A 14,684-nucleotide genomic window follows, 5' to 3' on the forward strand; every position below is an offset into this window, starting at 1 on the left:
ACACACACCAATTCAGCCACTCACCAGCCACCCCTCCCCCTCTCCCACCTAACCTCCCAACACAAAGGTGGAGACCAAGGCTCAACGGCTCTAATAGGACCCCATGGAGTTCTAACCAAAAGACCCCAGCCAGAATTGAACACGAGAATACTCACTCTCTCTCCCTACAATGTCCCACACACACAATGGCCAACCAGGCTATCCTAAGACCAACAGCACCAGCCTAAGTTGAGACACAAAACCCCACTCACCCCAACAGACAGGGCCCCCTCAAGAAACCCCCTCCCAGTCAAACAAACCCAAACAGGCAACCCCCCCCCGCCACAATCAAACCCCCCAAATATACCACAAACACCCCTAGCAGAACTTCTGGAAACAAGCAGTGCAATGAGGGCTCATGGAGTCCACAGGTAGCCCCAGTCCTCCAAGGGTCTGGCACTCCCAGCAAGGCGGCAAGAGATGTCCATGACCACTGGCTATACTCACTCGAGGAACGCAGAGAGAGGGGAGACATGATCGAGATGTTCAAATATCTCAAATATCGAGGTAGAAGAAGATATCTTCTTTCTCAAAGGTCCAACGGCAACAAGAGGACATCCATGGAAAATCAGGGGTGAGAAATTGCACGGCAACACCAGGAAATACTTTTTCACCGAGAGAGTAGTTGATCACTGGAATAATCTTCAACTTCAGGTGATCGAGGCAAGCAGCGTGCCTGATTTTAAGAAGAAATGGGATCTTCACGTGGGATCTCTTCACAGAGTTAAGTAGGGGAGGGTCATTGGGGTGGGCAGACTAGTTGGGCCGTGGCCCTTATCTGCCGTCTATTTCTATGTAGCACACCACTGCCACCCGGCTCCACCCCAGACACCAGGGGAGAGGAAAAACTCCTGCAGGAGTGTCGAAGACCCACGCGCAGTCAGGATCCAAAAGAGGACCCCGCTCAATAAAGGGGCCAACAACAGTCCATAGTGAAAAAACAACTACAAGAGGGGAACAGCAACAATGATGCCCTGAACCTCACGGGGCCGATGAAGGGCCAGACTCCCCCGGAAGGGCATCCAAGTATGCCTGCAAGTCCTCCACCGAGGTGTAGCTCTTCCACCAGGTAGCCGTCCAAATCCTCAATAGTGCAGGATAAGAAAGTTGGAAACGCTGTTTGCGCTCAAACAATGCAGAGCAAACCCTGGAAAACCGACTCCACCACTCCTATAAGGCAGGGGAATAGTCCTGGAACAAACGGACTGGAGCCCCCTCGTAGGTAAGTGTGTTGCGTTTCTTCCGATAGTGTCGCATAAGTTCAGTTTTATGTGATGAGTTGAGGACTTTGAAAATAGTGACCCGAGCACGGGTATGATCCTCAGCCCGCCTGCCTAGGCGGTGAGCTCGCTCCAGCCGTAGGGGCCCCATCCCAAATGGGAGCGGCAACTCTGCCTGAAGCCAGGACTCCAAGGTGGTGAGCAGTCGCGAATCTGGAACCGCCTCCGGCAGACCGATCAGACACAGATTATCGCGTCTCGAGCGGTTCTCCAAGTCCTCGAGTTTGTCCTCCTGGCGCCGAAGCAGCGCTTTTAAAGAGGTGAGGTCTGCTGTAGAGGCTGAGTGGGCTTCCTCCATGTGAGCGACGCGGGTCTCTAGCTCCCCGATTCGTCGGGTGGTGTCGGTTAGGAGGGATTCCAACGAGGTAAGCTGGGTGGAGAGCTGATCGAAACGGGCGTCCAAAGCCCTCACCACTGAGGCGGACAACGCCTTGATGTATGCCGCCGATAAGGGGAGCACGGAACCCGCCTCTGCTGCTGCCGCCATCTTTGATTCAGCCCGCGAGGCTCTCACCTCCCGAACTTTAGCAGCACAGCTTCCTTTTCCACTCATGGCAGGGCTATCAGACTGGAGGTACCGATCCATGCAGCTTACGATCCAGAAACACAGGTTCACATGGGAGATTCGAAGGTAGGCAAGGCGTGGAGGGCCCCAGGGCCCCAGAGCTCGAGCAAGAACGTCTTGCTCAGCTCAACACATCACGTGACTCCCCTTAATTGTATTTATAAATATGTACATATATATTATCCCCCTAATTTAATAGAGAGCACCTGAAGTTAGCAGCTGATTAGGTGTGCAATTTTCCATTCTAAAAAGGCAGTTACATAGCATAGGGGAAAAACAGCAGTGTCATTTGAAAGTGCACTTGAGCGCTTAAGTGTAAAGTTCCAGAATAAAGCTTTTACGTGTAAATGTAGGGGAAGGATAGGTATGTCTAGCAATTACATGCAACCGCCAGTTATATGTGAGCATTTTACACCGTGTCAATGGCCTGTACAGTGGTTATGCCTAAAATTATGCACGTAAATGTGGACTTATGTAAGTATTAGAGAATGGCACTGGGACAAATTTTTCCTCATCCCCGCAAGTTTTGTTGCTGTCCTTGTCCCATTCCTGTAAGCTCTACCTTAACTGCAAAAGCCTCAAACACTTATGATTTTAAAGCGTTGTGCATATGAGGACGGAGCTTAGGCATTGGTGGAATGAGGCATTATGACATCACAATCTGAGCTCTAGAATGGTGCTACTTATCATTTTAAAAGTGTTTGAAGCTTGTGCAAATGAGGACGGAGCTTAGGCATTTGTGGAATGAGGCATTATGACATCACAAGCTGAGCTCTAGAATGTTGCTACTTATGATTTTAAAGTGTTTGAGGCTTGGACAGATGAGGACGGAGCTTGCAGGGATAGGGCAGGGACAGGAAAAGAACTCACTGGATGGGACAATGAACTCCCGCGGGGACAAGGAAAAATTTGTCCCCACTGACATTCTCTAGTAAGTATTCTATAATGGCAATTAGCACTGTAGTTATTATAGAATTAGGGCCTGATTCTATACATAGCATCGAAAAAAATCAGCACCAACTAGAAAGGCAATTAGTATAATTCTACCAGGTGCACATACCTTTTATAGAATTGCACTAAGTGCCAGTGCATCGTACAAAACTTTTAGGTGCACCCATTTAGGCCCGTTATAACCAGCCTAAATGCCTGCACTTAAGCTGTGGGTGGATCAAACGTATTCTGTAACTTCTACAACACCCACTATCCACCCTTGCCCCTTCCCCAACTATATCACCTTTTCAAATTCACGCACTAGAATTGGTGCTTACTCTTATAGAATCATGCTTTCCAAGTTGTGCATAAAACTTAATTAGTGCCAATTAGCATTGTTTCCGAGATAATGTCAATTATTGGCACCAATTAATTAAGTTGTGTAAGCAAATTGGCTGAGTGCACTGATTAGCACACACAAATGAAGGTGCCATATACAGAAATTGGAGGTTTGTGCTTCATGCCTGACCTTTTGGCATCCATTAAAATATGACCTCTCATTTGTTCTATAACTTTTGTACTGCTTAAAGGAGGGCTTCTTTGAACAGTGGGCAGTTAGTTATATGGTTCAAAACAGTTGAGGTCCACTAACCACAGAAAGGGAGGATTATAAAGCTTACCATTTTACACATGCTTATGGTGCTTGTTGAGTCTTTGCTCTGCTTGGTATTTAAACTTTTTTTATTTGTTTGTTTTACAGGGTTATCTCAGCTGACTTGGGAGTTGCAATTTTTCTATTGCACTCTTGTTTTTTGGAAGGGAAGTGTCAATATTTGATTTATTATAGAAATATTGGCTGGCTGTGGACTACACAGGTCCTGACGTACAATGATATTATCAAACCAGTGGCTCTTAAGACGCCATCTGCTGATAGGACTCAAGGAAAGAAAATTAGCAGGGAGTTGGATATACATGCTTCATCCTTTCCTTATTTCCCCTATTTAATTGATACAGTGGTGCCTCACACAACGAACTTAATTCGTTCCAGGAGCAAGTTTGTTATGCGAAAAGTTCGTTATGTGAAACGCGTTTTCCCATAACAATACATGTTAAAAAAAATAATTCGTTCTGTAGCATAAAATATGCTAAGATGACATAAAAAAAGATAAATTTTTGGTTATTATTTTTATTTAGATACATCTAAAAACATAATTGTTTTTTAAAACAACACACATTTTTTAAATTTAAAGACAGACTAAGTAGAGTCTAATTTTACAGTGAGAGGGCAGAGTCTCAGCGGCAAAAACTGGGACTTAACTGTTCATTTTTTTTTTTTTTCTACCGTGTTTCCCCGATGATAAGGCAGGGCCATCAAATAAGACAGCCCCCCCTTTTTAGAAAAAAATGTAAAATAAGGCACCCCCCCGCAAATAAGCCACCCACCGATACCTGCGCTTACCCGAATCGGGTGGTACGGTGGGTGACTCCGTGTGGTCCCTGGCACCCCCGACACGATCGGGGCAAGAGGGAGCTCAAGCCCTCTTGCCCCCCCGACTCCCCGACACGATCGGGGCAAGAGGGAGCTCAAGCCCTCTTGCCCCCCCGACTCCCCGACACGATTGGGGCAAAAGGGAGCCCAAGCCCTCTTGCCCCGCCGATTCCCCAACTCCCCGACAATATCGGGCCAGGAGGGAGCCCAAGTCCTCCTGGCCACGGCGACCCCCTAACCCCACCCTGCACTACATTACGGGCAGGAGGGATCCCAGGCCCTCCTGCCCTCGACGCAAAACCCCCCTCCCCCCAACGACCGCCCCCCCCAAGAACCTCCGACCGCCCCCCCAGCCGACCCGCGACCCCCCTGGCCGACCCCCACGACACCCCCAACCCCCTTCCTTTCTGTAGTTGGCCGGACAGACGGGAGCCAAACCCGCCTGTCCGGCAGGCAGCCATCGACGGAATGAGGCCGGATTGGCCCATCCGTCCCAAAGCTCCGCCTACTGGTGGGGCCTAAGGCGCCTGGGCCAATCAGAATAGGCCCGGGAGCCTTAGGTCCCTCCTGGGGGCAGGGCCTGAGGCACATGGTCGGGTTGGGCCCATGTGCCTCAGGCCCCGCCCCCAGGAGGGACCTAAGGCTCCCGGGCCTATTCTGATTGGCCCAGGCGCCTTAGGCCCCACCAGTAGGCGGAGCTTTGGGACGGATGGGCCAATCCGGCCTCATTCCGTCGTTGGCTGCCTGCCGGACAGGCGGGTTTGGCTCCCGTCTGTCCGGCCAACTACAGAAAGGTACGGGGAAGGGGGTTGGGGGTGTCGTGGGGGTCGGCCAGGGGGGTCGCGGGTCGGCTGGGGGGGCGGTCGGAGGGTCTTGGGGGGGGCGGTCGTTGGGGGGGAGGGGGGGTTTGCGTCGAGGGCAGGAGGGCCTGGGATCCCTCCTGCCCGTAATGTAGTGCAGGGTGGGGTTAGGGGGTTGCCGTGGCCAGGAGGACTTGGGCTCCCTCCTGGCCCGATATTGTGTGGGGAGTTGGGGAATCGGCGGGGCAAGAGGGCTTGGGCTCCTTTTTGCCCCGATCGTGTCGGGGAGTCGGGGGGGCAAGAGGGAACCAGGCGGAGAGAGGGCAGTTAAGCGCAGTGCCTGCGCGGAAGGATGCAGCTCGGGCGACTTCGTTGTGTGAAACGAAGTTCGTTGTACGGATCAAGACATAAAGTTCGTTGTGCGCAGCGTTCGCTGTGCGAGGCGTCCGTTATGCGAGGCACCACTGTATTTTAAATTCAATTGACTAAATGTAGCCAGCCCTGTTGAAGCTAAACCTCACTGTATATTGAACCTTACCATGACAGCAATGTTCCCTTTAAGCTGAGGGGTGTACTCCAACTGTATTGCTATATGTAGGGGGTGGTGCTTCAGTATTGTGTATTCATTCACCAGGAAAAGCAGGTTCTCTCTCCCAACCCCTATATGTCCTGTCTGTTCAATTATATTGTAAGTTCTTCTGAACATGGACCATCTACTGCGTGTTGATTGTACGGCGCTGTGTATGATTTTCAGCGCTATAGAAATGATAAATAATAGTGATAAAATAGTAATATCACTATTGTAACCTGCCTAGTATTGCTGGATAGAGCAGGATTTTTTTTTTTTTTTAAGCATACCACCAGTCTCTTGTCTAATTCAATTAGTCTACCCACAATGATTCTGCTGCCTTTCCTGCAACTAAGAATCACAAGAGACTGGGAGTGCTAAAATCATGGAAAATCTGTTTTGAGGCAATTATTGTAATACTTGTATAGGCAGTCCTCGTTTTACGAACATCCAACTTACATCGGACTCGTATTTACAAATGGAAGTCCTGTTTTATCTTCAGTGTCTCAACATGCCCCTTTCCTTCCCTCTCGAGTCCCAACGCGCCCCTCTCTCTCCCTCCCTCCACTCTGTATCTCAAGTACATGCCTACCTCCGGGTGTTTACTTTCTGGCTGACTCCCTCCTCCTTCCAGCCGCAATCGTGATTGGAGGAGGCAGGTGCGGCCATCCAGGAGTATTATCAGCAAGGGAAGCATTTAAGGGGGGGGATGATGTATAGGCCGCCTCATTGTATAGGCCATTGTAGGTTTTAAAACTCTTAGATAAACCGCAGTTAGTAACATGGGGGCGGCTTATCTAAAAGTTTTAATACTTACATTGGCATTTCCTGCAGCCTATACATGAGCAAACACGGTACACCTATGATCAGAGGCCTAATCATAGGTTTACTTTTTAAAAATTAACTTTATAGCTTAGTTTGTTTAAAATATAAATGGCTGCCCTGGATAAAGGTTATATCTGGTTAGGGAACAATCCTAAACTCTTTAATATGAACAGCCTCTTAACAAAAACAGAAAAGAAGTGATCTGGAGAGGACAGACTGATATTACCACTTGTCTGGTATCCATACTGTGACATTTTCTGCAGTGCTCAACTAATCCTTCCTGATCAAAGTTCTTTTCGCTGCAGTAAGGACAGGGAAATGTGTAACGATTTGGAACATCCCTAGAAGAAAAAATAATGGAAAATACTGCTGCTAAGAATCCTCTTTCAGAAACTCATACCCTGAGCAAGAATTATTACTGTCAATAGATGTGGGATTTAGGCAATATTTGGTTTCACTGAGGGGTCATTCCATACCAAGTGGTCTAAAATTAAAAAAAAAAAAAAGCTCCCCACCATTATGTCTCAGATTTTGTTCAAAATCTGTATGCAGAACTAGCACAGCATTAAAAAAAAAAAAAGTTTCCCAAAATAACAGATCCTTAGTTGCAATAGTCACTAAGCTAGACACCCCCCCCCCTTCCTGTTTACTGGGTGCTGGCAGCATCGTGCACAGCAGCGAATAAAATGTCATTTTTAGCTGCTCATAAAGCTGACAATAATGATGAAAAATACTAATTTTTGGCAACCCAGAACAACTTTTTATGCTAGTTTCAGAGATGTTAGAATGAGCATCATGGATGCAAAAGCCCACTTAAAACTTTTGCTCAAAGTGTGCCTTAAAACTTGTTGCAGTTTGTTCTGACAGATTTTGACCAGTTATCAGCTGCTATAGCTCCAGAGCAAACCCAAATACAGACTTCAGGTTTTTATCATAGATTATCCTTGCGTTGGACACTTTGAAATTTGCAGCAATTTAGTATCATGAGCGCATCAGAACACTCCTTCAAATTTTGCACCACTGACATAAGGGCTGGCCTGAAACATAATGGACCATTAGACCACTTGGCATGGAATGACCCTGAGCCAACTGTTTTTCCCTCACTATGTGAGCTGGCCTAGTGAAAACCAGAGCCTTATTAGGTTGTGGCACCTTATCAAAAAACCAACAAAATAGAGATTATAGTACTGAGATTTCTGGTTTTCCTATTCACATATATAGACCAAAAATTTAAACATTTTTATGCCGAATGTCTTAACTTTTAAAAAAATAAATTTACATAGGAGTCCTTTTATTAACCTGCGGCGTGCACTCAAGTCTCATGCAATAAGTTCTCAAATACCTGCACACGAAAAAAAAAAATTTTTTTGCACAGTGGGGGTGTATTGAAAGGGGGGGGGCTGAGAATGAGCATGCCAGTGCTACTCAGCTGGGGCCAGATTCTATAAAAGGTACCTAGTGGTGTGTACATTGTAGGTGTCACTTGGCACGGTCGTCAATCAACTGCTAGGTGCCGCTTATAGAATCCTGCCAAGTAGCATCTAGGTGCCAGTATTTTAGGCGGCCTAATTTGGACACCTAAGTCTACCACACCTATTGTCCACACCTAACCATGTCTACTTTTCAGGTAGACGCCTGAAGGTACCTTGACTTAGGCACTGCATGAAATTCCACTCTTAACTTTTAAATTTTATTTTTTACCAATTAACTTCAATGGCGCAGTCAATTACCTTGCCATTTAAGCTATTTGACTAAATTTAGGTTAGGTGCAGATCTTAGTTAGGTTTCCTCAATTAGGGCACCGTTTATAGAATCTGGCCATGTCTAAATAACCATGCACTGATTACCGTAGATAAGGGATCTCAAAGTCCCTCTTTGAGGGCCGCAAACCAATCGGGTTTTCAAGATTTCCCCCATGAATATGCCTTGAAAGCAGTTCATGCACATAGATCTCATGCAAATTCATGGGGGAAATCCTGAAAACCCGACTAGATTGCAGCCTTCAAAGAGGGACTTTCGAGACCCCTGCCATTGATTATGCGAGCCCTTACAGCCTACAAAATAGGTGCCGGTAAGTACTCCAGAGGTAGCAGGCATGTGCTAATAGTGACATTAGTGAATGGCCATCATTGTAAAGAGAGAGAAAATTGGCCATTTTACTGCTGAAATAAAAATGGCCTTAGAGTGCAGGAAAACTCCACATAAGGGTGCCCCCTAAGGCCACTTTCAAATGCAACTTAGTAAAAGGACACTGTATTTTGCAGTTCAGTTGTACCTTAAGGCTATCGTCAGTGGGACCAGTGAGGTTTGCCTTTTTATTGACACAACTGTTAAAATTCAGGATTAATCTTACCTTTATTAAAAAATTTCTATACAGCTTAACTAGTAACCAATTACTTTGTTCAAGGCAGTTTACATAAAGACATTCAAAGCAATAACCACATACAGGCCCCCTTTTATCAAGCAGAGTTAGTGTGTTTTTATCGCGGATTGCTGCGGTAAAAACTCCAATGCTCATAGGCATTCTAACGCAGTTTGATAAACAGGGACCACAATTACATAAACACATAAGAATGTTAAATTAATCTATCATGCAAAAAAATTTGACCATGTCACCCCTCTCCTCCGTAAAGCTCATTGGCTACCTGTTACTCATCGTCTTTCCTATAAAATGCTCCTCCTCACTTTTAAAACAAAAAACTCTAACCAACCGGCATTCATAAATAAACTTTTTATCCCTTACTCATCATCAAGGGCCCTCCAATCAAATAATCAAAATTTACTCTCTATACCGTCGATATGGGAATTGTTTTACGACACTACTTGCAAATCCATCTTTTCAGTTACCGCTCCATCTCTGTGGAATGCTCTTCCACTAGAGCAGTGGTTCCCAACCCTGTCCTGGAGGAACACCAGGCCAATTGGGTTTTCAGGCTAGCCCTAATGAATATGCATGAAGCAAATTTGCATGCCTATCACTTCCATCATATGCAAATCTCTCTCATGCATATTCATTAGGGCTAGCCTGAAAACCCGATTGGCCTGGTGTTCCTCCAGGACAGGGTTGGGAATCACTGCACTAGACATTCGATTAGAGAACTCACTCAGAAAATTTAAAACCAAACTTAAAACTGTCCTCTTTAAAGATGCTTTTACTCTCTAAAATCAGCCTCTGTCTTTTAATTCCCCGACTTATGTGTAGCTTTGAAACATCTAATACAGTGGTGCCTCACACAACGAACTTAATCCGTTCCAGGAGCAAGTTTGTTATGTGAAACGTTCGTTGTGTGAAACGCGTTTTCCCATAACAATACATGTTAAAAAAAATAATTCGTTCTGTAGCATAAAATATGCTAAGATGACATAAAAAAAGATAAATTTTTGGTTATTATTTTTATTTAGATACATCTAAAAACATAATTGTTTTTTAAAACACACATTTTTTAAATTTAAAGACAGACTAAGTAGAGTCTAATTTTACAGTGAGAGGGCAGAGTCTCAGCGGCAAAAACTGGGACTTAACTGTTCATTTTTTTTTTTTTTCTACCGTGTTTCCCCGATGATAAGGCAGGGCCATCAAATAAGACAGCCCCCCCTTTTTATAAAAAAAAAGGAAAATAAGTCACCCCCCCGCAAATAAGCCACCCACCGATACCTGCGCTTACCCGAATCGGGTGGTACGGTGGGTGACTCCGTGTGGTCCCTGGCACCCCCGACACGATCGGGGCAAGAGGGAGCTCAAGCCCTCTTGCCCCCCCGACTCCCCGACACGATCGGGGCAAGAGGGAGCTCAAGCCCTCTTGCCCCCCCCGACTCCCCGACACGATCGGGGCAAGAGGGAGCTCAAGCCCTCTTGCCCCCCCCGACTCCCCGACACGATCGGGGCAAGAGGGAGCTCAAGCCCTCTTGCCCCCCCGACTCCCCGACACGATCGGGGCAAGAGGGAGCTCAAGCCCTCTTGCCCCCCCGACTCCCCGACACGATCGGGGCAAAAGGGAGCCCAAGCCCTCTTGCCCCGCCGATTCCCCAACTCCCCGACAATATCGGGCCAGGAGGGAGCCCAAGTCCTCCTGGCCACGGCGACCCCCTAACCCCACCCTGCACTACATTACGGGCAGGAGGGATCCCAGGCCCTCCTGCCCTCGACGCAAACCCCCCCTCCCCCCAACGACCGCCCCCCCCCAAGAACCTCCGACCGCCCCCCCAGCCGACCCGCGACCCCCCTGGCCGACCCCCACGACACCCCCAACCCCCTTCCCCGTACCTTTCTGTAGTTGGCCGGACAGACGGGAGCCAAACCCGCCTGTCCGGCAGGCAGCCATCGACGGAATGAGGCCGGATTGGCCCATCCGTCCCAAAGCTCCGCCTACTGGTGGGGCCTAAGGCGCCTGGGCCAATCAGAATAGGCCCGGGAGCCTTAGGTCCCTCCTGGGGGCAGGGCCTGAGGCACATGGTCGGGTTGGGCCCATGTGCCTCAGGCCCCGCCCCCAGGAGGGACCTAAGGCTCCCGGGCCTATTCTGATTGGCCCAGGCGCCTTAGGCCCCACCAGTAGGCGGAGCTTTGGGACGGATGGGCCAATCCGGCCTCATTCCGTCGTTGGCTGCCTGCCGGACAGGCGGGTTTGGCTCCCGTCTGTCCGGCCAACTACAGAAAGGTAAGGGGAAGGGGGTTGGGGGTGTCGTGGGGGTCGGCCAGGGGGGTCGCGGGTCGGCTGGGGGGGGCGGTCGGAGGTTCTTGGGGGGGGCGGTCGTTGGGGGGAGGGGGGGTTTGCGTCGAGGGCAGGAGGGCCTGGGATCCCTCCTGCCCGTAATGTAGTGCAGGGTGGGGTTAGGGGGTCGCCGTGGCCAGGAGGACTTGGGCTCCCTCCTGGCCCGATATTGTGTGGGGAGTTGGGGAATCGGCGGGGCAAGAGGGCTTGGGCTCCTTTTTGCCCCGATCGTGTCGGGGAGTCGGGGGGGGCAAGAGGGAACCAGGCGGAGAGAGGGCAGTTAAGCGCAGTGCCTGCGCGGAAGGATGCAGCTCGGGCGACTTCGTTGTGTGAAACGAAGTTCGTTGTACGGATCAAGACATAAAGTTCGTTGTGCGCAGCGTTCGCTGTGCGAGGCGTCCGTTATGCGAGGCACCACTGTACTTCTCTTGAGATGATTCCCCCCTAATGTCTTTACCGCTCTTTTTTATTAATTTTACTTCGATGTATTTTAAACAACCTCTCCCTCCCCTATTTTCCTTCCGTTTCATGTTATGTTAATCTGAATTTGTCCAGTATTTTTAATATCTGATAAATTATTGTTTTTATTTACTTATTTTAACTGTTTCCTATAATTTTTTTTATAATGCACATCATCTAGACATGTATTTTGATAGACAGTATATCAAAAATAAATAAACTTGAAACCTTACTGGGTCAGACCAATGGCCCATCAAGCCCAGTAGCCTGTTCTCACGGTGGCCAATCCAGGTCACTAGTACCTGGCCAAAACACAAAGGAGTAGCAACGTTTCATGCTACTGATCCAGGGCATGACTTCCCCCATGTCTTAATAACAGACTATAGACTTTTCCTCCAGGAATTTGTCCAAACCTTTCTTAAAACCAGCTACGCTATCCACTTTTACCACAACCTCTGGCAACACGTTCCAGAGCTTAACTATTCTCTGAGTGAAAAAATATTTCCTCCTATTGGTTTTAAAAAGTATTTCCCTGCAATTTCTTTTCTTTTTTAAATTTTTATTTATTCATTTTTGCATTCTTACAACAAATAATTTAAAGATATTATAATCAATTATTACATAACATTTATAATTACAAACAAATCATCTTGTCATATATAATAAATTCCCCCTTTATCCAAATTCCTATTTTCAAATAATATACATTCCCCCTCCCACCCCTATATATCTACTACCAATGTGCTATGAAATCTGATCATTAGAATATCTAGTCAATGGTTCCCAAATTTTTTTGAAATTAAGAAGATTCCCCTGTTGCAACGCTAATACCTTTTCCATTTTATATATATGACAGACTGAGTTCCACCAAAATGTATAATTTAATTTCGTATAATCCTTCCAATTTTGAGTGATTTGTTGCATGGCGACCCCTGTCAATATTAATAATAATTTATTATTATTTGCAGAAATCGGACTCTGAGTTCTCATTGCTGTACCAAATAATATAGTGTCATATGATAGTCCTACATGATTTTCTAATAATTTATTAATTTGGGGCCAAATTAATTTCCAAAAAGCATTTACGCAGGGACAAAAAAAAATTAAGTGATCTAATGTCCCAACTTCTGTTCTATAATGCCAGCATCTATTGGATCTAGTGCTATCTATCTTTTGTAAACGCATAGGGGTCCATAAAACTCGATGTAACAAAAACATCCAGGTTTGACTCATAGATGCTGACCTAGTAGACCTTAATCTCCAGGACCAAAATCGTGGCCATTGAGAGGCAGAAATTGTCTGTCCAATCTCAATACTCCAAATATCCCTAAGTCCAGTTTTCTTTTTTTTATTTAAAAATCCATTTAACAATTTATACCATTTTGCGGCTTGGTGACCCAAAAAATCCGCCTGGAAACAAAGAACCTGCAGGTTATATTGAGAATTAAGATCTTTCCATTCAGGGAACCCTGCCTGAATAGCCTGCTTCAATTGCATCCATTTAAAATATTGTGTTTTATTTAAGCCAAATTTATGTTGCAATTGTGTAAAACTAAGCAGTGATCCTTCTGAAATAACATCATTCAATGTCCGTATACCTGCAATTATCCATTGTCTCCAGATGATCTTAAATCCGCCAATCTTGATCCTGGAGTTTACTCAAATATATTGATTTAGTGATTTAGCAATTGGATCTGGTGATAGATTACTAATATATCTTAAGGTCTTCCAAGTATCCAGTAAAATTCTATTATCTTTGTATTTTCTAGGCAATTTTATACTAACTACATGTTCTAAATGTAATGGGAACAGGAGCCGCCATTCTAAATATAACCAATCCGGTACATTCTCCATGAGATCTGGGAGGATCCAATACATACCCTGTCTTAGAATATAGGCTTGATGGTACCTATAAAAATTTGGAAAATTTACCCCTCCCTCCACAATTGGTCTTTGTAATGATGCTAAAGCAATTCTGGGTCTTTTCCCAAACCAAACAAATTTTGTAATAACGTTAAGTTTTTATAAAATGACCCCTGAAAAAATATTGGTATCATACTCATTTGATAACAAACCACAGGCAATATCATCATTTTAATTGTTTGAACTCTTCCCCACCAAGAGAGATGTAAAGGATTCCATTGCTCGCACATTTCTGTTATCTTTCTTAATAAAAGTTTTTCATTCTCTTTCACTGTGTCTTCAATTGTATTTTTGATAATAATTCCTAAGTATTTTAAACCTTCATCTTTCCAGATAAATGAATATGAATCAAATAATCCTTTGGTACAATGAACATTTATTGGAAGAACTTCCGATTTACTCCAATTAATTTTATATCCAGAAAATTTTCCGAATTTCTCTAAAAGATTAAGTAAACATGGAACAGTATTCCCCGGTTCTTTTAAATATAGTAAAATATCGTCTGCATATGCAGAAAATTTAAATTCCCAGTTAGAGTATGGGATTCCCTTTATCTCCTTAGTTTGATTAATTGCAATTAATAAGGGTTCAAGAACAACATCAAAAAGTAAGGGGGACAAAGGACATCCCCTTCGCAAATTACTATCTGATAAATTATTATTAATATATAATCTTGCACCAGGAGAGTTATACAATGTCTGAACCATTTTAATTAAACCGGGGCCTATACCAAACCATTCCAAAGCTTGATACATAAAACTCCATTCCACTCTATCAAATGCTTTTTCTGCATCTAACGACACTATAAAAGCTGGATCATTAATATTTTTTGCTAAATTTAAAGAGTGAAATGCTAATCTAGTATTATTTGAAGAATGCCTTTTAGCAATAAATCCTGTTTGGTGAACATCAATAATAAAAGGAAGAGCTTTTGCCAATCTTAATGCTAATACTTTAGCAATCAATTTACCATCTACATTTAATAAAGAGATAGGCCTGTAATTTGAAACCAAAGTAGGATCCCTGTTTGGTTTTGGCAAGACAATAATTACAGAATCAGCCATAGTACCTGATATATTCCCATTGTTCATTTGGTA

The 14,684-nt window shown here is 45.3% G+C and overlaps 1 protein-coding gene across 1 annotated transcript in view; it reads right to left on the reverse strand.

The window, feature by feature from the left end:
* The window catches only part of RNF114 (ring finger protein 114), a 41,076-nt gene that overhangs the window by 17,495 nt on the left and 8,897 nt on the right, over nucleotides 1-14,684 (reverse strand). The window contains exon 4 of the mRNA XM_033914224.1: nucleotides 6,723-6,837. Coding sequence (XP_033770115.1) covers nucleotides 6,723-6,837 — 115 coding nt within the window. The remainder of the gene's footprint in view (nucleotides 1-6,722; nucleotides 6,838-14,684) is intronic.

Source organism: Geotrypetes seraphini, chromosome 11 (assembly GCF_902459505.1).
Source record: "Geotrypetes seraphini chromosome 11, aGeoSer1.1, whole genome shotgun sequence".
Classification (NCBI taxonomy): Eukaryota; Metazoa; Chordata; class Amphibia; order Gymnophiona; family Dermophiidae; genus Geotrypetes; species Geotrypetes seraphini.